This window comes from Pogonomyrmex barbatus, unplaced genomic scaffold (assembly GCF_055798465.1).
Source record: "Pogonomyrmex barbatus isolate J1 unplaced genomic scaffold, ASM5579846v1 scaffold17, whole genome shotgun sequence".
Lineage (NCBI taxonomy): Eukaryota > Metazoa > Arthropoda > Insecta > Hymenoptera > Formicidae > Pogonomyrmex > Pogonomyrmex barbatus.
In genome coordinates, this window is record NW_028297113.1 from 6,392,088 (window position 1) to 6,415,368 (window position 23,281).

At 46.1% G+C, this 23,281-nt stretch overlaps 1 protein-coding gene across 2 annotated transcripts; it reads right to left on the reverse strand.

Moving 5' to 3' along the window:
* Positions 1 to 420: 420 nt before the first annotated feature.
* Positions 421 to 21,678, reverse strand: LOC105432064 (uncharacterized). 2 transcript variants are annotated; one of them, XM_089074459.1, is made up of 2 exons: positions 19,825 to 21,678; positions 421 to 4,908 (listed from the first exon to the last, which is right to left on the reverse strand). In XM_089074459.1, the coding sequence occupies exons 1-2, from the start codon at positions 20,282 to 20,284 to the stop codon at positions 3,656 to 3,658; spliced, it is 1,713 nt and encodes a 570-aa protein (XP_088930585.1). In that variant the 5' UTR covers positions 20,285 to 21,678; the 3' UTR covers positions 421 to 3,655. The 2 variants fall into 2 exon arrangements, with proteins under 2 accessions (XP_088930585.1, XP_088930584.1); XM_089074458.1 differs by lacking the exon at positions 19,825 to 21,678 and adding an exon at positions 6,094 to 8,419.
* Between the last annotated feature and the right edge of the window lie 1,603 nt (positions 21,679 to 23,281).

Here is a 23,281-nt window from a genome sequence, read left to right on the forward strand (position 1 = left end):
CAAACTCTGACATTTTCTTTCAGCGAAATATTTTACCCGGGTATGATCGGTGACACACGCGTGCGGGCGTGATGAACGGAGAAATATTTTCTTTAAACATCGAAATAACTTCATTTTTACGTAAACTTTTATTATATCTTTTTGCAAATCTCGAAATTTCAATATTAAATACCATGCCGTTTCTTCCTCTTTCATAAATTTAAGGTCTTCTTATCTCTCTCTAAATTTAGCCGAGCAATAAAATGTTACTAATTACGGACTAAAATTACATCCAACAGGGCAATCTTTATTAAAATCTCTTCTTTAATTGAGAATGTCATATAAATTTCATTCATCGATATTTTTATTAAAGAAAATTATTTAATCTTTTGAAATGAAACGTTCAATTTCTCATAAATGGTTCAAGTTAAAGACACGAGGTTTTATAAACGATATTTTTATTTGACATTTTATAATTAAATTCATATTTCATTTCAAGTGCATCGATTGAATTTTTCACTGAGGTTAATTTGTCTTAATACTATCGGAATGCTTATGATCGTGTGTGAATTAATGCCCCATAAGCTTGCATACATTTTTTTGCACAGAGCGTTGAAGAAAGGCTTTTAAAAATTCAACGACATATCCTTTGATCAACATAAAGTCGACTATTTTTTTTTTTTTATCAAAAATGACGATAAATTTGCATTGAAGAAATTGAATTTTTTTTTCGAGAATTAATTCAGAAATAAAGTATACATATAAAATATTAATAATATTATTCCAAGTTTTTTTCAACAGAATTTCGGTTTAAGGGTTGAAATTTCTGTCGAGAAGAGATCGACTTCAGATTATTCAAAGAATGCGTCTTCCTATTGTTCCTGCGTCCCTGTGACGGTTTCCGCATAACTCTTATGAAAGGGTTACGAAAAGAATCAAAACAACCTGACGTCGAGTCAATGTTAATTGTATTTCTGTTAATAATTGTTGCAAGATTGTTCGCGTTACCCGCTTTGCAAAGAAAAGCATATGCAGGGGCGATGATGACAACACGAATATACAGGCAGCTGGGAGAGCTTCTGTTACGTGCATTGCACTCGGAGCGCAGTTATATGTATAATAATTACATATAATTTATCTAGCGATAGGATAATACTATCTGTAAAAAAAGTATTTCTCTTGTGGACGCGCTTGCATTATATTGCGTTTACAATTCATTGTAGTGCGTATCATCGCGGTCGCATACGCTCGCGTATCCGTGTGTATTTACGATGTTTGTTTGCATTATGTATATGTATATGTGTGCGTATATGTATATGTGTATGTGTATACGCATATGCGACTTTCATAATTCGTACAAGCTCGGATACTACGTATGTCATTTTTCTAATCATCGTTGCAACGCATTGCACGCCTGAATAGTCGTTACAATAATAAAAATAATTATTTAACTTTAACAATATATTCATTTGATATAGTCATCTTGTTAATAAATAGAGCAACATATACATAACATTAACAATTGCTAGATATATGTATACATGTAATGGGGGGGGGGAGGAGAGGGGATAATAATGCGAAATGAAGACAAGAAAAGAAGGGAGGAGGAAGGGCAAGAACGACGTTAGATTTTACATACATACAGCAATTATGTATAATAAGATATATACATATGTACACGAAATATTTCTTTCAACAACGATAATCACGTTTAATTACAATTATTTGTGGAATTTTTTTTTTTTTTACAGTAATGCGGGGAAGGGGAAGGGGCGGGGGCGGGGGCGAAAGAATGATCAAAGAATCGGAAGTATTTGACGGAGACAGCCGAGATTTAGCGTGTTCGGAGCACGAAGAAAATACGGCGTGAGAACGCAGGCATAGGGGGGCAACGAGAGCAATAAAAAAAGAATACAATATAAAAAAAGCGAAAAAATTGCTGTTGCAAAATCAGAAGTCGATATCTTGTAAAAAAAAATCACGTGGGAAAATTTACGAAAACATATTGCACAATTTCTCTGGCAAGGCAACGCAGTACAGAATAAATTTAACAATCGTCGAAATCAAGTTTCTCAACAACATTTATCGTAACGAGAGGAGAAACTCTTTTTTTTTCTCCTCCTTTTTCTAGCACCTATACATCTCCTAACGCAATCCCATAAAATCTTTTTAAAAAATAAATACCTTTGTCCTGATCGTTCGTATTTAAGAGAGATAGATTCGAGATAGATTACTATGCTTGAATCATGGTTATATACAAATATATACTTAATAAAAAAATATCTCTATTTTCCGTTGCCGCGAACCTTGTCAACAGTCCCGCCTTTCTTGTAAGATATATATGTAGATCTACCTACAAGTATACAGCTCCATGGAAATATGAATTTCTTGGGAAATTGCACTTAAATCGCGTGAGTCTTTTAAATTGCGCTCTTAAGGCAGGGAGATGGGGGCGGACGGAGAGAGGGAGGGCGGAGTAGAGGGACGAGTTGTATCTGCTCTTAAATATTGAGCCCCGCTTCTCTCATATTGACCATGGAACGAGTCGATACATAATACTTTATCGTTTTACGAAGCATTACATTCTCGCACAGTCGTTCGCATGCAATGAGACGCATTGCTCCACCTCATCCCACCTCCCCATCCCTCCTCTTTGTCCCTCTTTTTCTCCCTCTCCCTCTGTGTCTTCCGCTTCACTCTACGATTCCCGGAAGCTGCGGATGGTATCGATTTCATGTTATACAATTGCACGAAAACGCTCTCGCCACGCTCAATGGCATCTGAATACGGCGAAATGCCGTCGAATGTCTCGCGAGCGGGGAGAGAGAGCGTTCGCATTTCTGTGCATGTATCTGGATACAAGCTAAGGCAGAAAATACACGTAAAGCGGAATAATAACTGTCTGTCGTTTCACTATTTTAAGAATGGGATCTTTTTTTATAATCGAACGATTAACTTCCATTCCATCGCGGTCGTTTCCATTCAACTGTGAGTTGGTTTCCAATAATCGCACACAAATTGTGCCTTAGTATATTTTAAGTACTTCGATTTTTCGTTATGACGCAAGAAACATTATTTTGGTACAGTGAGTAAACCACATTCTCTTCAGTGAGTTTTATCTTAAAGTGCATGAAGTTAATCGTTCTCGCTCGCGAGGGATGAGAATTACATACGCGACATTTAAATATTTCTTCTTTGATTCGCACGATAATTTTCAGAATGAGCAAATTGCTTATGATTATTCTTACGATTTACAGAGATTCAATAGCGGAAATTCCAAATATAATTCGTCTTGTGCTGTTTGTAAAATTCATTTGTATCCAGCTAAGGCTCTTCTAATATAAACGACTAATGAATCGATGACAAATGACGACAACGGATCAGTCAGTGACGGATCAGTTGTGACCGCCTAAAGGATTCCGCGGTTTCTTCATCGGTCATCATGAAAGATGCAGGGAAAAAGAGAGCGAGCGATGGTCGAGAGAGAGAGAGAGAGAGAGAGAGAGAGAGAGAGAGAGAGAGAGAGAAAGAGAGAGAGAGAGAGAAGAGAAGGGAAAGGAGAATAAGAGGAGAGATAGACTCGGGGAGACATAGATCACAACTTGTCAGAACGTGACAAACGTAATGAGATCTCAACGTTAAAGGGGACTTTATCAACATGTCGTTGTCATGGAATTCATTGATTGCAGGGTGACGACGCGTGGCTCTGGTGATGGGTTCTCGGATTGGCGTGGGACGCCTCGCGCTTCAGCCTCTGCTTGAGGTGCACCTTCGCGTGGCGTTTCTTCTCGTCACTCCTGGCGAACTTTCGGCCGCACTGATCACAGCAAAACGGTTTCTCACCGGTGTGCGTACGCACGTGGGTGGTTAGGTGGTCGCTCCTCGAGAACGAGCGCATGCAGATGCGACACTGGAAGGGCTTCTGCCCGGTATGAATGCGTATGTGCCGGGTGAGCTCGTCGCTGCGAGAGAACCTGCGATCGCAGCCGTCCACCGGACAGGCGTAGGGCCGCTCATGGACCGGCGTCTTGCTCGGTCGATTCGGGTACTTTCGCGGCTTCACAGGGACTAATCGAAGCGGTAAGGCGCTCTGCTGATAGACCTGAGAGAGAATCTCGTGGCCCTTCGACGTGCTCGGATTGTATTCGGCCAGCTGGACCCCCGTGGAGCCGCAGGTGGCAGACGGCGGAGCTTGTTGCTGTTGCTGCTGCTGGGTCTGCGCTTGAGTCTGCTGCGGCTGTTGTACGTTGGGAGTGTAACCGGTGCCGGTTGGCTCCTGCTTCAACGTCGTCTCCTGATGATGTGTGTGAGGGTGATGATGGGAGAGGAGACCAGGATCGTAAGCGTCCTCGTGACCCGTCAGCCAGGTCGCGGGGGTGGTAGTCGCCGTGTCGTGATAACCAGGCGGCGGGGGTGGTTTCGAATCGACCTGCAGCAATTCAACGGTCTCGCCGCTGTACGCGGTCGAGTGTAGATTGGGGTGAAGGAACGGCTGACCCGCCAAGGTTAAGGTTGGCGAAGGTAACGGCGCCCACAGCTCCTGACCCGCCGGCTGCTGCGGTTGCTGCTGCTGCTGCTGGTCGCCCTGGAGATTGCTCAGGGGTGACGACTGCGTACATGTCGTGGTGAAAACGCCGCGATAGGTCAGCGTTGGTACATTGCAGATATTCACGCTCGTCGCGGGCGCGGTGGACGTGGAATGCGGTGAGTATAAAATTACACCACCCTGCAGCGCGTTGCAGCGATCCGCCTCGTCCTGAGTCTGATGGTGGCGTGACGGCGGGCTGCTCGAGGAGGGCGCGTTCGACGTCACAGCGTTTCGCGCGTCCTGATGATGGTGATGCCGGTGATCCCTGCCGGCAGATGCGCCGTTTTCGTCTTCCTCCGCGGTCGCCTCTTCCAGAGAGAGGTCCTCGCTCGCCAGGCTGCCTGTGAAGCATCGATAAAATCACCGCTTAGTCTCGATCTCGGATATACCACATGCCACGAGTATGTTTCTTTATGTGGCCTATATACGCGACGAACGAACATCCGCATTTGTACCGGGAGCCGACAGGAAGAAATGCGCGATATGGGGGTGACTTATCTCACAGACTCTATCTGTTGTCTGCATCCTGCCGTTTGTTACTTCCTTTCCTCTGCATATATTGCTAACTAGCGTTAGGAAAATGCTCACAAAATCGCAAACGAATGAAACATAGTAATCCGATTTCTCTTTTGTAAAAAGACTTGATTCGATGATATTTCTATAGTGTGACTTGCCTAATACTTATCGTTCAGAAGTAAAGCGCGCTGGGGACCGTCGCAGTTATGAGCGTTTGCGCTTTTATTAAATATATATTACTTTCATGTGTCAGGAGATAAAAAGACATACAGCAAAAGCCTTTGTAAAGCCGTACGATAATCGGGAGGGTTATTACGGTACTGGGGTGGCAGAGGTGGGGGCAACTGGAAGTATGAATGAACCGACCGAAGTGGTAGGAGGTAGAGGGATGGGGAGGAGGAGGAGGTGGCAGTGATGCAGAGGAGGGTCTCTGAATGTCGGGGTCGTTGGGTATTGATCCGCGACAGGCGGACAGACCTTCGATATTACGTGTTTTCGCGGGCGAGTGTAATAAACGTCAGTAACACGCCTCGTGGCTCTTCGCTGCAGACGCCTCGGTTACTTTGTGTACCACCGGAGAGAGCGCGGTGCTCGAGTACTTAGGCGATACCCTAAATTTTCCCGCGAATGATACAGATGTTAACGACCAGGCACCGAGAAGCGCGAGGAGCTCGCGGACGTATAGAAAGCGAAAGGTCGACGAAAGCGAAACAGAGTACGTATTCAATGGCGCCGTGTTTTCGCCCCATGTAATCCTGTTAATGTTCGCCGAATCACGAGGGATACAGATCCGTATCCGATCCGGCCACGATCCGATCAGATTTCATACGCGACGATCGCGTATATCATATGTTATCCCCCTTTGCGTTACGTTAACCAACGAAACGCACTCGAAAGTACAATGAAATAAATTCGTAATAAAGTCGTATGGTATTCGAAGTATCGAGAAACGAGAGAGAGAGAGAGAGCTGGCGTTTCCCTCGTTTTAAGGATTAGGCTGATGTAGGTACCTGAGATCGGTGGCGGTTCGACAAGCGCGGAGGGTCCGAAGAAAGACGGTAGGTCGCTGCTGGTGGTGACCGGCGTGTTCAGGTCGCCGGGCTTATCCTTATCGTTCGTATCGTGAATATCGTTCCTGCAATTCCTGATGCAACTCTTATCGTCGTCATCGGGCTGATGTCTCTTGTCCGCGGTATCGGTGGACGGTGACGACGCATTGGCGACATGCAGCTGATGCTGGTGATGGTCGTCCAATCGATGATGATGATGATGCTGATGATGACGGCCGTGATTGTGCTCCGGGGACGCGGTCGAGCTGATCTGGAGTTGCATATGTAACGGCACGCTCGGCGCCAAGGAGAGCGACGGCGTGCTCTTGTCGCAGCTCGTGGAGGATGAATTCGTGCAGATCGCGTTCACGGACGTTCCGCAGGTGACCGAGCCGGACGAGGAGGAGGCCGCGTTGTACGGTAAACACGCGTCGAAGCTAAGCTGCACGGATTGCAGATTGAACGTCGCGTGATGATGATGATGATGGTGACCCATGGGTGGCGAGGAGAGCAGAAACGGACTGGTGGCCGCGTGCGGCTGCGAGCCCACCACCTCCACGCCGTCCATAGTCATCCTCTGGAGCTGGTCGCCTCCCTGGGCGACGGCAGAATCCTCGGTACCGCACTGCGTGTCCTCGCCTGCGGTTGTATCGTTCAACGTAATTATTATGGTTAAAATTATTACAGCCGTTCCTCGATCACTTTGAGAATTTTTAAGTTATTATCCCGGGAGTAAGTAGGTATTTTTTTCTCTCGCTCTTTCTCCCTTCCTCCGTCCCAGTGTAAATAGCGCGTGTTAAAGCCCGTGAGTAATGCGTTAATGTCGGAGAGATCGGCCCGTCGATCGGTCTCGTTCCGTCACTCTACACCTTTCGGCTAGTAAGATTAGTAGCGATTAACAATGCGTGAGACGTTTCCCTCTTTCTTGCTTGATCGCGCGCCCTTGATTAACTCAATCAAGTCGTTCGCACGCCGGTCTGACGCAAGAAGAAAAGGTGTCTTCTTTCCCGCCTTTTTCCTTTTTACCTCGATGGATGCCACCGGCCGCGGCCGGCAACACCACTTCGCGGAGTAAACCACCACCGACCACTAGTAATCACCATCACCGTCACCATTTACCACCACCGTTCGCCAAAGAAGTTACGCGCGTCTAAGACCGCGTTGCGGCTCCTCCCGCATACGCGTAGATATTTTGCCGATCGGTCGGTCAGTTTGGTCGAGGTACCTGATACCACCGTGTCTCTCCGCGAACGACAAGGAAAAGAAGATTACGCGCGACGCTCGACGGTTGTTAATATCGTGTGAGACCGGTCTCGAGATATTACACTCCTCTTCTCACCTTCCCGACGTTACGGACGCGTCTGAGAGAGCCAACGTGAATACGCGTCGGGAAGCGAGGCAAAAGTATTCACGCGGCGAGAGAAGACGTGTCCGGCAACCGCCACCCGCCGTCGCCGTCGCTGCCGCCGCCGCCGCCGCCAACCACCGCCAACCGTCGTCGCCGCCGCCGCCGCCGCCGCTACCGCTGTCGCGTCAGGTCCACGCGTGCTCCGAATCTGTGCGCGAGTGAGAGCAAATACAGTGTGTATGATCCGGGAACGTGTGCGTAGGCGCACGAGCGTGAGCGCACGAGCGTGAGCGCGCGAGCGCGCGCGCGCGAGTGGCCGCGCGCGATTTTACGTTGAGACGAACAACTCTTTTCTCTCTCTTTCTCTCTCTCCGTTTCTCTCTTCCTTTCCTTCCCTTTCTCTATCTTTCTCCTTTTTTCTCTTTCTGTCCATCCATATCTATCTCTCTTTCTCTTCGCGCGCGTGCGTTTACTCGTCTTTCTCTCTCTCTCTCTTTCTCTTTTTCTATCTTCCTTTAAGCGCGGCTCTCCTTCGGTTAAAGGTGTAACTCGGCCGGGAGAATGTGTATTGGCTCGTGCACAGCGATGTTGTTAAAGGATGCGCGATGCGTGGGGGTCGCGCACGAACTGAGCCGAGCGGCGGCGCGCCCTGTAGTTTTATGAATGGACCGCCGAGACTGTCCCATATTTGGAAGCGCCGAGTCGGGACCGCCAGCCAATCCCCGCCCGCGGTCGGACCACTGTCTACGCACGCGTGTGTGCGCGCGATATGTCTTCATACGTATGCGCGTATTTATACACGCGGCATATACATGTGTATTTAGATATACGCGCGTATATTTAAATACACATACGAATGCTCTCGTATCATATATACATGTATATACGTATAAATATGTGCGCACGTATACATATATACACGCGTATATATATCGCGTGTAAGATCTGAACGATCTCCTCTTTTCCCCCCTCCGCCCTTCTCTCCCACCCACTTCACCCCGCGACTTCGTGCTCCTCGCGCCGTCGTAGTTACCAGCCAGTGCTTTACGAACATATATCTACCCTCCCCACCAGTCGCACTTCGCGCGCCGCCACCTTCCCCTATTTTCCTCCGCGCGTACTAGCATCCCACCATCGGAGCTTCCTTCCCCGTCTGTCCCCCCAGCTTCCCCGGCTGCTCCACAACCCCGTTCACTAGTGACGTAGAACGTCGTGACGTAGACCCGCGGCGCGCGACTGTTGTCCCCCCACGAGATACTTTCGAGAACGTGCGAGCACGCGCTCCACGGTGGAGGAAGATGGAGGAAAAGCCGCGCGAACTCTGGCATAAGGAGAGCGGAAAAGAGCGAAGCGGCGGGGATCAATCCGCGGATGCGTTTGTTGCCAAGCGTTTTTCGTCCACCCAAGCTCTCAGACGGGTAATTCCCTTTTTTTTTTCTACCTTTTCTTTTTCTCTTGGATGAAGAGGGAAGGGGACGCTGCTTTTCGAACGCGCATATCATGTCGCGTCGATCGTAAATCGAAACGGGCGGTATATACGTTCGGATCGCGTGTCGAAACCTGCTGTCGCCCAGTCAATACGTCGATAACTATTTCTGACATAACGCGTCTGTCGGCGGCGCGGAATTATTATACAGGTCCGTGTACAAATACTGCGCGACCGTGCAGAATATGGTAATAAGCCGCGCCGCGGTGAATTATCACGTATTACTGTCAATTATCCGCGAGGTCCTAGAGAATAAGTATTCACTTGTGCGTGCGGAGAGCACGCAAATTGCCACCATTACCCCGTGTTATATCGGTAACTAAGCCCGCTGAAAAGGCGCGCGGCATGATAATGAAATTCCGCAGATCGCTATCCCGTGCTCGCATGTCCCGCGAGCGCGATGACGTGGAGGAAACCATCGATCGCGGGAGAGCAAGGGACCTGCTCTCCTTCCCTCCTTCTCCAAATCCTCCCTCCTCTCTCTCTCTCTCTCTCTCTCTCTCTCTCTCTCTCTCTCTCTCTCTCTCTCTCTCTCTCTCCTTTTTCTTTCTCTTTCTCTCTCTCTCTCCGATCTACTCTGCTATTATTGGATCTATCACGATGGACGGAGCGTCGAGAATGTGGCCGCTCGCGTTTGGCCGATTGCATATACATACGTATAAATAGTTACGTAGTTAGCCGCGAGTAAAAGCAATACAAATCCGTCGCGTATGGAGAAAGTAATTTTATCCCCGGACAGTGGTTTTCTCCTTCTCTCTCTTTCTCTTTCTCTCTCTCTCTCTCTCTCTCTCTCTCTCTCTTTCTCTCTGTGTCTTACATCTGCGAGCGCGCGCGCGTGCTCTGCCGTACATACAAAAGGGTAAGAGACGCGTGCCGTGCGTGCCTAAGTGCGTGTGCGCCCGGTTAGCAGTCACGTATATACGCGCACGCGCGTACGATCTTTTTCTCGCGAGCGTCTCGCAACCACCTGATGCCCTATTTGGCACCACGCGCTGCCACGCGCCCGTTCCCCCTCTCCCTTCCCTTCCCTCGCTCTCTCACATCGCTCCGTCTCGCTCTCTTGCTGTCTTGCCCCTTCCCTCCTACCCTGTGTCTATCCGCTCTCTGTTTTTCTCCCCCTCTTTCTCTCTTTCTCTCTCTCATTCTTTCTGTTTAACTCGCTTTTTATTATCTCGCCTTTTGATCACATTCTTCGATGAGGAACATATTATATAATTATATAAAAAGCTCAACATACTTTTCGATATTAAACAAAAATATATCATCCACAAAGCGGATTGTTATAAATTATTGTGTGCTATTTTACCTTCTTTTATATATATATATATATATATATATATAATTTTTACATAATATTTACAATATCTCGAAATATCCTATTTTGGATTTTACTGACTTATTGATGCAATAATTGATGATGAAATGAAGTAAATGGAGGTGACAAATAGTTCACTTTTGAATAATGCAAGATTTAGTTCACGCTAAATGTTTCCGAATATGGTAAACTTCTTACAAATCTCTTCTATATATTTTACCATCGCAAGTTACGCAATCATATTAAAAAAAAAAAAAAAAAAAAATCAAAAAATTGCCTACAAATCAATTGTGAAATCAAAACTAAACTGTTTGGTGACTTTTCTCGAAAGATTCCTCGAATGATACGCACGAAACAGTCCGCGGGATGATCTCACGCGTTATGATGCGCAAATTTCGTTTTGTCCGATCGCATTTACGTAAAAACCAGTGCACGTACACGAGAGCAAGGAGACAGTGACGCACACCGACGACGTTGATCTGGCACAACAAAATGTTCTAAAATTACCGATGCCTCTTGACGAGGTGGTGGGCGCGCACTATTCGTGGCCCTAATCGACGCGATTTTGCGCGGGCGAGCGGCGCTATTTCAAGCCGCCACGCAACCACCTGAGCCACCCAGCATCCCCAAATACCCGGGATGACTAGTGCGGTGCGAGCGTCAAATATTTCCCTATGCTGCCGATGAGTCAGTCAACCGATGATGCGAGAATTTTTGGCAGCGCGTATTATCGCCCCCCATCCTCCCCCCCATCCTCCCCCTCTCTCGATCACGTCGTCGTTTTATCCTTGCGATCGTCATTGCCCGCTGCCTTTCTGCGTCGTGCGTCTCTTTCATTGATCGATGCGCGGGACGGAAGATAAATAAGAGTCGCGCGCGATAACAAACACGACGGTGCGATCGAAAAATCGTTGGATTGACACGAGGTGTAAATTAGGATGCTTTCGGACGACGCTATCCGCATAAAATTGCGAGACCTGCTCTGGCACGAGACCGCGGGCGAGTTTGTATTCCATTCGTGTGACGCGCTTTAAACGTCGCACGCTGTGATTTACAGCGGTGCGAAAACGTTTAAAAACTTAAAGTACGAAAAAGTCAAGTAATCTAAAGTTTCATTCGGGGAAAGTCCAATTTAGAAAAAAATATATGAAGTGATTTCAAGAAGGACGTTTTGTTTGTGATATTAACGCAGATATTTTGATACGAATGTATTATGTAATATTTAACAGGACGATATTAGTATTAATCATCTAATATTTATATAGAAAGAGTAATAGACGTTTTTGGATATTCAATTCCGTCTTATCTAGTAACATTTAGTCTTTAACACTTGTTCCTCGTATCTTCAACGTGTAAATTTTTATGTGACATCTTTTTTATTCCACGTTTCTCCAATTATTTACTTATTAAATCTCAACGTAACGTGTATTATTTGATAACTTGGGACGACGGCAGCTTAATCTGGAAAGCTAAAAATATTAGCTATACGATTTCAAAGGAGCGTACGATGAGAGGCAGAGAAGCAAAGAAGCGCGTGTCTCTCTTTTTTTTTTTTTTTTTTTTTTTTTTTATCCGAGTACTCCATGCTTCTCACGCTTTATCGCCATTTATGCGAAACGGCCGCTGCAGGCGATGCATTTTAAATTGCTTCTGTACCACGACGATCGCTATTACGTACTTTGGTGCTACGCGAGCGGTGAGTCACGACGACTCGCGACGACTCGCGAGGCTTTCGCACGTTTTTGCGCGACACGTTACCGAGATCGTTGATTAATGATCGTTTCCGGTAGACACGAGCATTTACTCCGGCCTTTCAGAAGCCTGTGCTCCGCAACGATGAGAGTGTTATTTCCGATCGTGACAGCAGAATTCTCCGTACATCAAATCGAATGTAATTTAATTACGAAACCCTCAGGAGCAGAGTCCGAGAGATCAGCTAAAGTACTCGGCGTAGTGATCCTCTTCGGCGAGAGACTCGAGGTCGAGCCTTGCCTTCGATCAAAAGAGTCGAGAAGTTTTCATATTAAATTTGAAAAAACGATAGTGCGAAGGTAGTACTCTGAGAGTAAATCGCGGAAAAAGAATCATTCTCTTTAAACAGTTATATTAATGGCTGACCGGCGGCGCTTCTAAAATCACTGCCTACAGGCTATTACCTGCGTTATCCATCATAGACTTGTGGAACGAGGCTTAAGAGTTCCTCTCGCATATATTTCAGAATGAAATCGCCGAAGCAATTACCGGACAAAAGTACAATTTATATCAGTCGACGCGAGATATTTGGAAAAATAAACAAATGAAAATTCGCGGATTTAATCTCCAATCCTCTTTATTAATTCCTCTTTCATAAATAATCGAGTATCGATCGGACAGCGGACAGAGTCTTAAGCTGTAGAGTGGTCAATGTCAAAGCTGAATTAAATCGAATGAATGAAGTCACGGCGATCATAAAATGTAACATAATATTGCTAATATATATATATTTATGTCCGCATTGTAAATGAGTTTGGACTGCCGCGGTATTTCCAGATAAGAAATCGCCGGCGAGGGGACCGAAAGTGACAACGACACGGTACGCGGACTTTCTAAAAACGGACGTGTTTCGATGTTCTCTGACTGAAGGAGCATGCAAATTCGTACCCCGGCGCGGGGGCGTGGACGCGAATTTACTATCACGAGGAGGCCCGTGCGTTTTAACTAGAATTTATATCGCACTTCCTCGTTTCCGCGACCTTTTAACGGGCAATTTCTGTTAGAACGAGCGCTTACCGACGAGAGACACACGGTCGGAGACGAGATCGCGCATCGTGACGGGATATGGCGGCTCGTAACTGCCATCATGTCGCGCTCCACGCCCGGGAATTTGATTTTTCCGGGAAAGGGGAGTCGCGCACGCCGGCCTGCCTTCCTTATGCGTTACGCTCACGCGTGAAAGGGTACAAACACGTTCGCGCGATGTCCGCGCGTTCTATGTCGGTACACACCTTTTTTCAACAACTCTCTATTAATAATGATCGGGGCAGCGGAAAAAGATTTACCACGTGAAGAAGTTACAAAAGCGTAATGCAAGCAAATATTAATAAACCGCGATAACGTCAGGACAAGGCTAAGGTAGGTGGGGTAGAAGACTGAACTGAACTAAAAATATAATTGCTTTACGAACCGCGGATGTGGATACTTTATATAAAATTTCTGTTAAAAATATAACGTTTAAAATAATGCGGGAACACGATAAAATAGGAGAGAGAAAGGATAGGATCGTGCGCATAAAATCAGGAAGCAAAAAAGAACGCGTACGACAAGCCCTTTTTACGCTTTTCCACCGCGGAAAAGTTGTAACTGTCGAAGGAAAGGTTGTAATGTTTTCAAAGTCACTATAAACAGACGAAAAATACTGTCAAATCGCGGAAATTTCTAATTCTTTTCGTCATATATTTACAATTGTGTACAAGATAACGCTTCATTATATGCTTCATTCAGACTTTCTTGAATTTGAATTTTTTTTTAGAGATATTTTCGCACCGAAAAAAATCCATCTTTATTATTCCCATTAAATATCGTGATTAAGTTTCAAGATGAAATTCGTTTTGCAGTACAAATCAGATTTGCTTAATGAATTTTATCAGTTCGCACAAATTCCTCAAGCTCTTAGCCTCTAAAAAACAAATTATTTTCAATCGTTCGTAATTTGAGAATGGTCTTGAGATCTCTAAACACCCTGTCAAATTCGATTCGGTAAAAGTGCAGAGCACCCCCTTTGTAGAGATGTAACCGGCAGGTGCTCTCGTCCGGCCCCGTTGAAAAATCGGAGCAAAAAAAAAAAAGGAAAAAATTCCATTTGGGAGCGCGCGGCTCTTGAAACAAGAATGGTGCATCGATCCGAAACGCACGTCTCACACGAGATGGTCGTAAGTCCACTCAGACAAATCCCCTCCGGGGATTATTTTTGCACCGTGGCCTATCGATTTCTGGGATCCTCTCCTTCTCGCGTACGCTATAGCCCCGTGTACTTGGACGTCAACGGCGGTTAACGTATAACGCGTAGTTAACCCCCTTCGTCTTGTTCCCGCTTAGTCTTATCGGTCGATGCTGACGTAGATGCTTTATACGTCTATGAGCCATTCATAGACGATAACAGCTCACCAACACAACGCGCGCGCGCGCGCGCGCACCGGTATATTTTTATCGCGCTGTACCGCACGAACGTACAAATCCACAAACGCTACGGCGTAAAAATACATGGGAGCAACGTGTCGGTCCCGCGATTATCGTGACGATTCCCATGCGAGTGGCTCGCTGAATATAGCATCTTTCCGTATATGAGTCCACACGGATCGTTAAACTGCGCGCGTAAGCGAGTCGATTTCTTTTTTTTTTTCTTGTTTTTCTTTCGTCAGGCGCGTCGCGTCGTCACGGCTCACCCCTTCTGCCACGGCACTTACGTTTGCAAGGGTGCGTTCAGATCGTAATGTTATCGTCAATCCGCACCCTGTGGACCGGACGTGCGGGCACTTAAAATTTCTTGGACGACGATCGTTCCAATTGTTACGGCATCAAAACATGGATGGTGACACGATCGTACGGATATTTTTTAACACATGTTTCGCATCTTTATCTGGCAGTCTTATCTCTTCGTGATCTCCAAATTTTCTTATCTCGAGAAATTTGTAGATTGCGTAATTAAGTGCGGTACAGCGCAACTTTCTTTCAGCGCAACTTTTTATTTTTCCATAATCGTACGTGGGAACTTTAAGATCACGTCGATTCTGGAATTCTCATGGTGGCAGCATATCTTCTATTAAGTGAAGATTGTTGTTCGTGCGACTTTAATTGAAGCTCTTAGAAGCTCAAACTGACCAATTACATTCTTTATAAATTTCTTCATTTTAATAGCAGATAATTTTTAACTTTAGTTCTTTCCGATTCTCCAATAATTTTCTCTGTACTTTTTATCGGTCTATCTTTCTGAAAGGTTGTCCAGGTAATCGGTGTGAAAGTATATCGAGTAGGTAAAGTACTATTCGATAATTGGTGTACATGACGCTGCGCGAAACAATTGTACACGCAAGGGCCACTCAAAGTATCTGATTTTACGCTCTGCCGGTCCGAGTTGAATGGGAACAGCAGGTATAGCAAGAGAGAGACGTCAATTGTCTGGATCAATCTGACGAGATAAGTAAGTATACACCTGTTATCGATTATTCGCACATTCAAAAACTTTTGAATAAAGGAAAACGTACTCGCCGACAAAGAAAATAGAAGTTGCTTCTCTTCTAAACCTTGGCAAACCTCACTAAACGGTGGCCAAAAAGTTGGGAAAAAGAAAAACAGTTAACGATTAAAAAAAAATCATTCTTCCTTCCAAATTTTTAATCAAAGTTAAATGTCTTTTCTAGAAATAGATCTTAAAAGGATCTCGATTAAAAGCTCTTGCTAATTTGAACTTGTTTAAAGGATATCTAACTCATTAATAATAACGGACCGTCGTTTAAATTTATCGTTTATAGTTTATAGTTTATCTTAAAGAGATTCGCCTTGTTGTTTGTTTAATTAATTGTGAACGAGTTTTGAACAGTATCGTTTCGCTAATCGATTTCACGTTATCTACAAGAACAGATTGAATAATTATCGGTGTGATATTTCGCATTGCCCGAAGAGCGATTTCTCTCATTTTAATCGCGTGATATGATTATACTCTGATAAAGGCACTCGTGACGCAATATCGACGTTTGCACCTCTTACGTTATCATATACGTAATTTAGTTTATGATAAAAATTTTACTACATTTTACGATCGATTGTCAGGTCGGCTATACGTCAGCTTTGACGTATGCGATAAAGTTGTGACGAGGTTTCGGCATATGTCCATATGTCGTCACGCTACGACGTAATGAAATAACGATATTATCTCGCGATTCGTTTATTTTAATCTCAATATACAATTAATTAGGTAATAACATCAAATTACTCCCCCCCCCCCTAAATTATTACCTTGAATAATACATGTAATTTGTTTTCATGCTTGCCTCCTCGCGGGGATTATTTTTAAAAAGATTTCTCTTGAGTAGAAATTCACATAAAAAAAAAAAAAAAATACTGATAATAAGAGAAAGGCCAATTCTTGTAATCATTATCTCATCCGCCATCCATATTGTCGTTCGTACACATAAACTTTGATATATAAAAATCTAGATAGTAGTAATAAGATAGATAATGGGCCAATAAGAGCTGACTCGTGGGTGTGTAAATTCCCTTTTCAAGAATTGCTTGATTTGCTCATATAATTGAATAATTATTTTTTCCCTTTCATAAATTTATTATTATTATTGTATTTATTATTATTGTAAAAGAGAAACATTTTACTTTATTGCGTTTACTTTTTCAATCTTTTGATTCAAGAAATGTCGATTTCGTTCGAACGTCTTTTTCATATCACAAAATTATATCTCTATTACGAATAAATTTATTTGAATATTGAAAAGAACACTTAAATTTTGAAAGAACACTTTTATGGAAAAAGACCAGTGGCTGTCTTAGAGACCGACGCGTAGCCGAGCGTAACGTGTTGTGAAAATTAATGTGTGCAAATGTCTTTTGCTAAAAACTTTTGTGCACAGTTCTAGTGCGAGATAGTGAGAAAGAAAGAAAGAAAGAAAGAAAGAGAGAGAGAGAGAGAGAGAGAGAGAGAGAGAGAGAGAGAGAACGTGCGCGGCGCGGGCATTATTAAAAGGACGTCAATGAGAGTCGGGCATCTAGAGAAAGAGAAAGACGGAGAAAGAGAGAAAAAGAGAGAAGGTGACTCGTTCCCTTTTATCCGCCCACTGTAGGTTCGCGTATGATGTACGATTTCCTGTCTTACGAATCCATACAATAATAACGAAAATGTCAGGCGTGTACGTGCGATTTACTGTGCCGTTACCATACGGGAAGGTACGACACTTTAGACAATGACCTACGCAAAATGCGTGCACTTCAAAAGTTCTCGCGTTTCTGCGTGCACGGCGTGAACGGAAGGGGCGGAAAAGAAAAAGGCACGTGGAAAAGAATGTTTCTCACTCCGAGGCCTCCACGATTATCGACTTTACTTTGAAGCGTTAAATGTACAAACGCGCAACATATAAGGGTGATGGACATTCGTGGATCTTGTATGTCCCTTAAATGAGCTCGACGATATTATCGGTCTTTTAATCACTTTAATCTCGACGTTAAAAGGAGGCGTTTCGTTCCCTTGTACAAACTCGACCTGATGATGTAGCACGCCCAATTCAGCAGGACTACCGACGGCGCGTGGAATTAAGAGTTATCGTTCTTCAATATCTCTCCCTCAGCTCGTGCTGGGCGACTCTCAATACTCCCCTCCTCCCTTTCCTCTTTTTGTATATTGTCTTCCGCGAGCGGCGCTGATATCTATAAAGAGCATTAGGCGCAGAAGAACCTGTTTATGGGATAATTATTCACGGTATATTATAACCTTCCGGTTCGAACCACGAATCGTTGAGTCTTCTAATTATTCTGGACGTAATGCGACGTGCTGAGGAACTGTCAACAAATCATTTGCGACAAGTCAGTGCGCTCTAAAAATATTTATATATAATAAGGAATACTTGTGTGATAAAAACGCGACTGTATAAAGCATCGAAATTTTTATTTTCTTTTTTTTTTTTCTGCACATTAACTCCATACGATGATTCAGTATTCAAGATCGCCGAAGTCGTAATTTTCGATTGCCAGCGATGTCTGCGATTATCCGACGGCAAGAGTTAAAATCGTAATCGCGTAAACTTGTACCCCCAAATGTAAGTCCGAAGTTTTAAGATTTTCGACTTTTCGCAGATTCAAGAGTGTAATAATATTTTTCCGTATTCTGCATAACGTATACAACGTTTTGTTCAATTATTCTTACATTGGAATTAAATTGCTTAATCAGAAGTTGCGTTTTGCCGCCGCCAAGACTTCGTAACTTACATCTCTATATTACGTCGAATAAAATTTATTTGATAAAATTTAATATTTAAAAAAACACATATTTTTAATTTGTCATTTCATTATAATTTCTGACGGTCTGGGTTTTGATCGAGGCACCAATTCACAAAATAACATCAGGGGATATTTTTACAATAAATTTAATTTCCATCGATATTTTCGTTATTTTTGGTCGCTTAGTTCAATTATTTATGTTTAAAGACAAAATTAATTATTAATGCAAGACAATATATATCCATTAAATAATCGTCCCCGTTTTATCGAGTAGAAAAATAAAATATTCAAACATCACAGAAATATCCATTGACGTCTAACAAAAGCGTAGTGTGAGAAGCATCTTCCAAATATCTTTTGCTTGTCAAGGCATTTATTATTAACGTGCTTGTAGCAAAATTATCAGTGTCTGAGTTACGATATTGTTTCCAATATGGTTAATAGTACAGAAGCTTTCGGTTGTACGGCAGACAAATCGTTAGTTCTATTGTTTCCTTTGTCAATATCATTACGTGACACAGACGTTATCGCTATGCAGCAACTGGTTAGAAACGTTTAAGAATTACGGATTTAACAGCGAATAATCCGTTTTCAGAGTTACGGGTTAAGAAGATGCAAGCCACAAATTGCGTTCGGTCCAGAGTAATATGTAAGTACTGTTCTGCTTAACTTTAATAAGTGTTTAATAAGTTAATAATTTTTGTACGTGTATTTCTCGAAAGATCGAATGGACGGCTCAGATTGCGATTTAATAGCATCGATCGCGATTTTGCGCGATAAGAAACTCGGCAGTGAAAAAGAGATAAAAAAAACGATAAAAAAAACAGCAGCGACTCTGAATATTGATAGGTAATTATTGCGAAAATAATCGATTTTTAAGTACGGCGGTATATTGAAACGCCCGCGCCACATAGTGATATATCGATGAAATCTTTCATTGACGAAATCGTTCGAAGGTTTTTGCGTCCGGATAAGAAACCACGTAATCTCGATTTCGCATTCGATTCTGTCGTTATCAACAACACGCACGCGAGTCGGCGAAGACCTCTCACGAGCCACATTCGCCACACATTGGTGACAAGAAATTTAATAGCCAGTCTAGAAATACAGGTTTCGTCGTGCCGATCTTAAAGCTCTTAAAGATCGATTATCATACATACAGTCGCGGGGAGGGTGTTTGGACCGGTGTTAATACCGGTAGCCGTACAAGTCGGCGTTCCTGTCGATGGATAGAGAAAAACCGCGGGGGGAAGGAGAGGGGGGGGGGGAAGAAAAGAAAGAAACGTCGAACTGACTTGGGAATGATGTAAATTATATTTCTCGCGATTGCGCGTGGCGTCGCAAGAAAAATCATCGGCGACCAGCGCGTCGACGGTGAACTCGCGACGGAGAAACAACTCCGAGCCTATTTCGGAATCTTTCGCGGTGAGACAAAAGATACTCGCGTTCCTTCGCGGAGTCTCCCTCGCGGAGAAATGGAGAAATTTTAACCCTCGAACCCTCCATTCGATTTCGCACTCGTTTCGGGATCTCGTCGCGATGTTCGGGGGGGGGGGGGGACATTACCTGTCGGTGGCGGCACGTGATGATGATGGTGATGATGGTGGTGATATCCTAGGGTGGGCGGCGGCGGTGGATAGACCGCTCCCCAGATACAGGACGCGGCCGTCGCCTGTTGCTGCTGCTGATGGTGATGATGGTGATGGTGATGCTGCTGCTGCTGCTGCTGCTGCTGCTGCTGCTGCTGATGCTGCTGCTGCTGCTGCTGTTGCTGCTGCTGCTGCAGTAGCTGCTGCACTTGCGCAATGTCCACGAATTCCTGCAGCTCGCCCTCGGCGGCTTCCGACCTGGCATCGCGCGCTCGCCCCTCGACGGCGGCGGCGGCGGCGGCGGCGGCGGCGGCGGGCACCACCGCGAACGGATTGCCGTTGTTGTGCTGGAGGTGCTCGAACCCCGCGAGCGGATTCGCGGGCTCGTAATTGCTGCGCCCGGTCGTGTGTTCGCGGCGCATCGCGAGCGCCAGCATCTTTTCAACCTGTCCCGTCGCCGGTCGCCGTCGCGGTGCCGATCCACGTGATCCTCGCGCCCGGTCCTCGCGCCGCGGTTCTCGCGCGCACCGCCGACTCGCGTGCCTTCGTCGACGACGATGCCGTGGAGGACGCGGGTGAACGCACGTACATGTCACGACGCCGTTAAGACACCCTGTCCACCCGGGATTACCCAATCATTCGCCCGTTCCCGCACAGAGTCCAGTTTGCGCCACAAGCAGAATTTCACGAGGATGAATGGACAATACACTTAAGCTGAGAGACATCCGGCAATCTCCGATCCGCGAGGGAAAATCCGATGTGGAACACGCGGATCTCTCGCCACGGTCAGCACTATTCTTCAGCACGAACGATCGCTAATGTCTTCGGATAGGATAAAACGCCAAAGGCGACTCGCCGATAACGTTTGCTCGAGGAACCGGATGTGATCTGACCGGAGAATTCGGTCGGACATGAAATTGTTTTGGAACAATTTCTCCAATAAATGGATACGTTTCGTATCGCTCTTCTTCGAGTTGCTTCGGTATCGCGTTGAATTAGAATCGCTCTGAGCGTGCCGGAAAAGGATCTTCTCGGACGTTGGTCGCGAGCGTGGCCGATAAACACGACGTACCGGTACGAGTGCTGGTCGCACCGCTGTATCACCGAAGGATACCACTCTCTTGCTCTTCCTCCGTGTTCCTCCGGCGCATCGACCTTCCGCTCTCTTTGACACGTTGGCCCCACCTTCGGTTTCTCTTCCTTCTCGCGTTCCTTCGGCTCCTTCCTCTCTTTCGCGAACCCCGTCCCGCGCACTGTCCTCACACGCCGGTTGCTATTAACACGCTTAGAGGCACACACTCGGTGTCTACGAGCCTTGGTCTCCTCTCGTCGGTCCTCTCGTTGATCCGATGGCCGATGGCCAATGGCGCGGTGAGACGAGGCGAGGTGAGACGAGACGGAGGCGAGAGACCGGGCGAAGCGATGCGACGACGAGAACGAAGGCGAGAGACAAGACGAAGCGTAGAGAAGCGACTAAAGGGGTTCAGCGATGGCCCGCGCTAGACTAATAAAGCGTGGCTCGCGCGCGAAGCTGTCGGGTGCCTGGAGAGCGCGCTCGCACGTTCGCGCGCTCGTGCACTCACGAGGCGAAGAGACGCGGAGGAGAGGAACCCGCGCCCGATCGGAGGCGGCCTGTGATGTCGTTGGCGCGTCGCGCGCGCTCGCGTTCGATCCCCGCGACACCGGCCCGGGCGATGACGAGATTCAAGCGGCGTCACGTGTCGTCGACATCCACCCCGTGGGTACTCCCGCTACTGTTGACGGCGATTGTCTACGCGAAACAGCCCCCCCTTGTCCTTTCCTCCTCTTCCGAGCCCTTCTCCTCCTTCTCCTCCTCCTCCTCCTCCTCTTCCTCTCCTGCTCTCGCTTCTCTCGTCTTCGTTAGCTTCCTCTCGCGGATTCTCTCTCCTCGCCCTTGTCTCGCCCCCGTTTCCTCCACGGGTTCCGGGCCATTCGTCTCTCCCGCGTGGTCTGCAATCTCCATTCATTCCTTTCCCCCGCCACCCTCCCGTGCAAAGGATGTCTTCTCTCTTCTCGCCGTATTTCCCCCGTTCCCCGATCCGAACCCGGTACATCTCGCGGTGTCCTCTCTCCATCCGGCTATCCCTCCCCTTGGTACCGACGACCGGCTCCACGTTCCCTTCCTCGAGGCACGATAGCGTCTCTGTCTCGTCAATCTTTCCTCTTTCTCAGTGCCCCGAACGTTTGAACACCAACGCGTTCATCGGTACCACAACCGACGTTCGCCGGATGACGTCACCGGCGTGGGCGCACCCCCGTGCGAGAGAAAGAGAGAAAGAAAGAGATAGAAACAGAGAAAGAAAGAGGGAGAGGGAGAGGGAAGAGAGAGAGAGAGAGAGAGAGAGAGAGAGAGAGAGAGAGAGAGAGAGAGAGAGAGAGAGAGAGAGAGAGAGAGAGAGAGACTCTTTCTCCCATCTCTCTTTTCATGTCCTCTTTTCTCTCCTTCTCTCTTTCTTTATCCCCGCGAATTCCACTCCTCCGGTTTCTGTGGTTCCCGAGTTTATCTCCTTTATCTCTCTCCTTTCTTGCCTTTGCACGCGCGTGCCGGAAGACACCTAATCGATCGGTGACACAACGCTAGGAGTCACGGCAAAATCGTCCTGAAAAAGAGGGAAACAATGAAATTTCGTATTTATTAATTTAAATGACAAATTAAAATCTATGAAATGAGAAAGACACGGATGGGCCAAAACGGAAGGCCTAGTCCTCGCGGAATCGTCATCCGACAAAGGATTCAGAGGTCGTCGGCCTCGCGGCTTGAACCTATTTCGTCCTCCGAGAACAAGAACGGTAGCTCTCGGAGCTTCAGTTTATCTTCAATGAAGCGAGCGAAGAATCGATGACGGCTCCACGGACCGATGATGCAAATCCTCGAATCGGCGCGAAAGAGACGCGATGAAGGTAAACAGAAAAGCGGGATTTACAATTAATTGGCAACTGAAAAATCCCAATAATGGCATCGTCGAAGACACTCTGTCAAATATGGTGTCGGCGGAAGCCGACGACGGCTGACGTCAATGACGACGTCGAGGTCCATGACGACATCGACGTCGATGATGACAACACGATGATGACGATGACAGCGGCTAGCGAGTAGAAAACAACTAATACAATAACGCGAATCGCCATGGCGGTGGCGTAGTTCATAAGCGTCGCGCGCCATATCGGGTAAGACTGTTCTACGTGGGCTTAACATCTATCTCGCTGTCTCCCACCCCTGGCCTCACGTTACCGAGCAAACACACCTTTTTAGCAACATTTCATTAATATCATAATGGCAATGGAGATCAAGCGAATGAGTCGGCTTGCCCCGGGGGCAAGACTTGGAACCAAGAGGCGCTTCTTCGTGGCCAACGCCTCTCGCCGTACGCTAACTGTCTCGCGTCGGAGTGGATCATTTGTCTTCCTCAGCG

Coding starts and splice junctions, on each gene's coding strand:
- LOC105432064 (XM_089074458.1), bottom strand. CDS start 6,706: ATGACTATGGACGGCGTGGAGGTGGTGGGCTCGCAGCCGCACGCGGCC. Junction 4,909..6,093: donor CGAACCGCCACCGATCTCAG/GTACCTACATCA, acceptor GATGCTTCACAG/GCAGCCTGGCGAGCGAGGAC.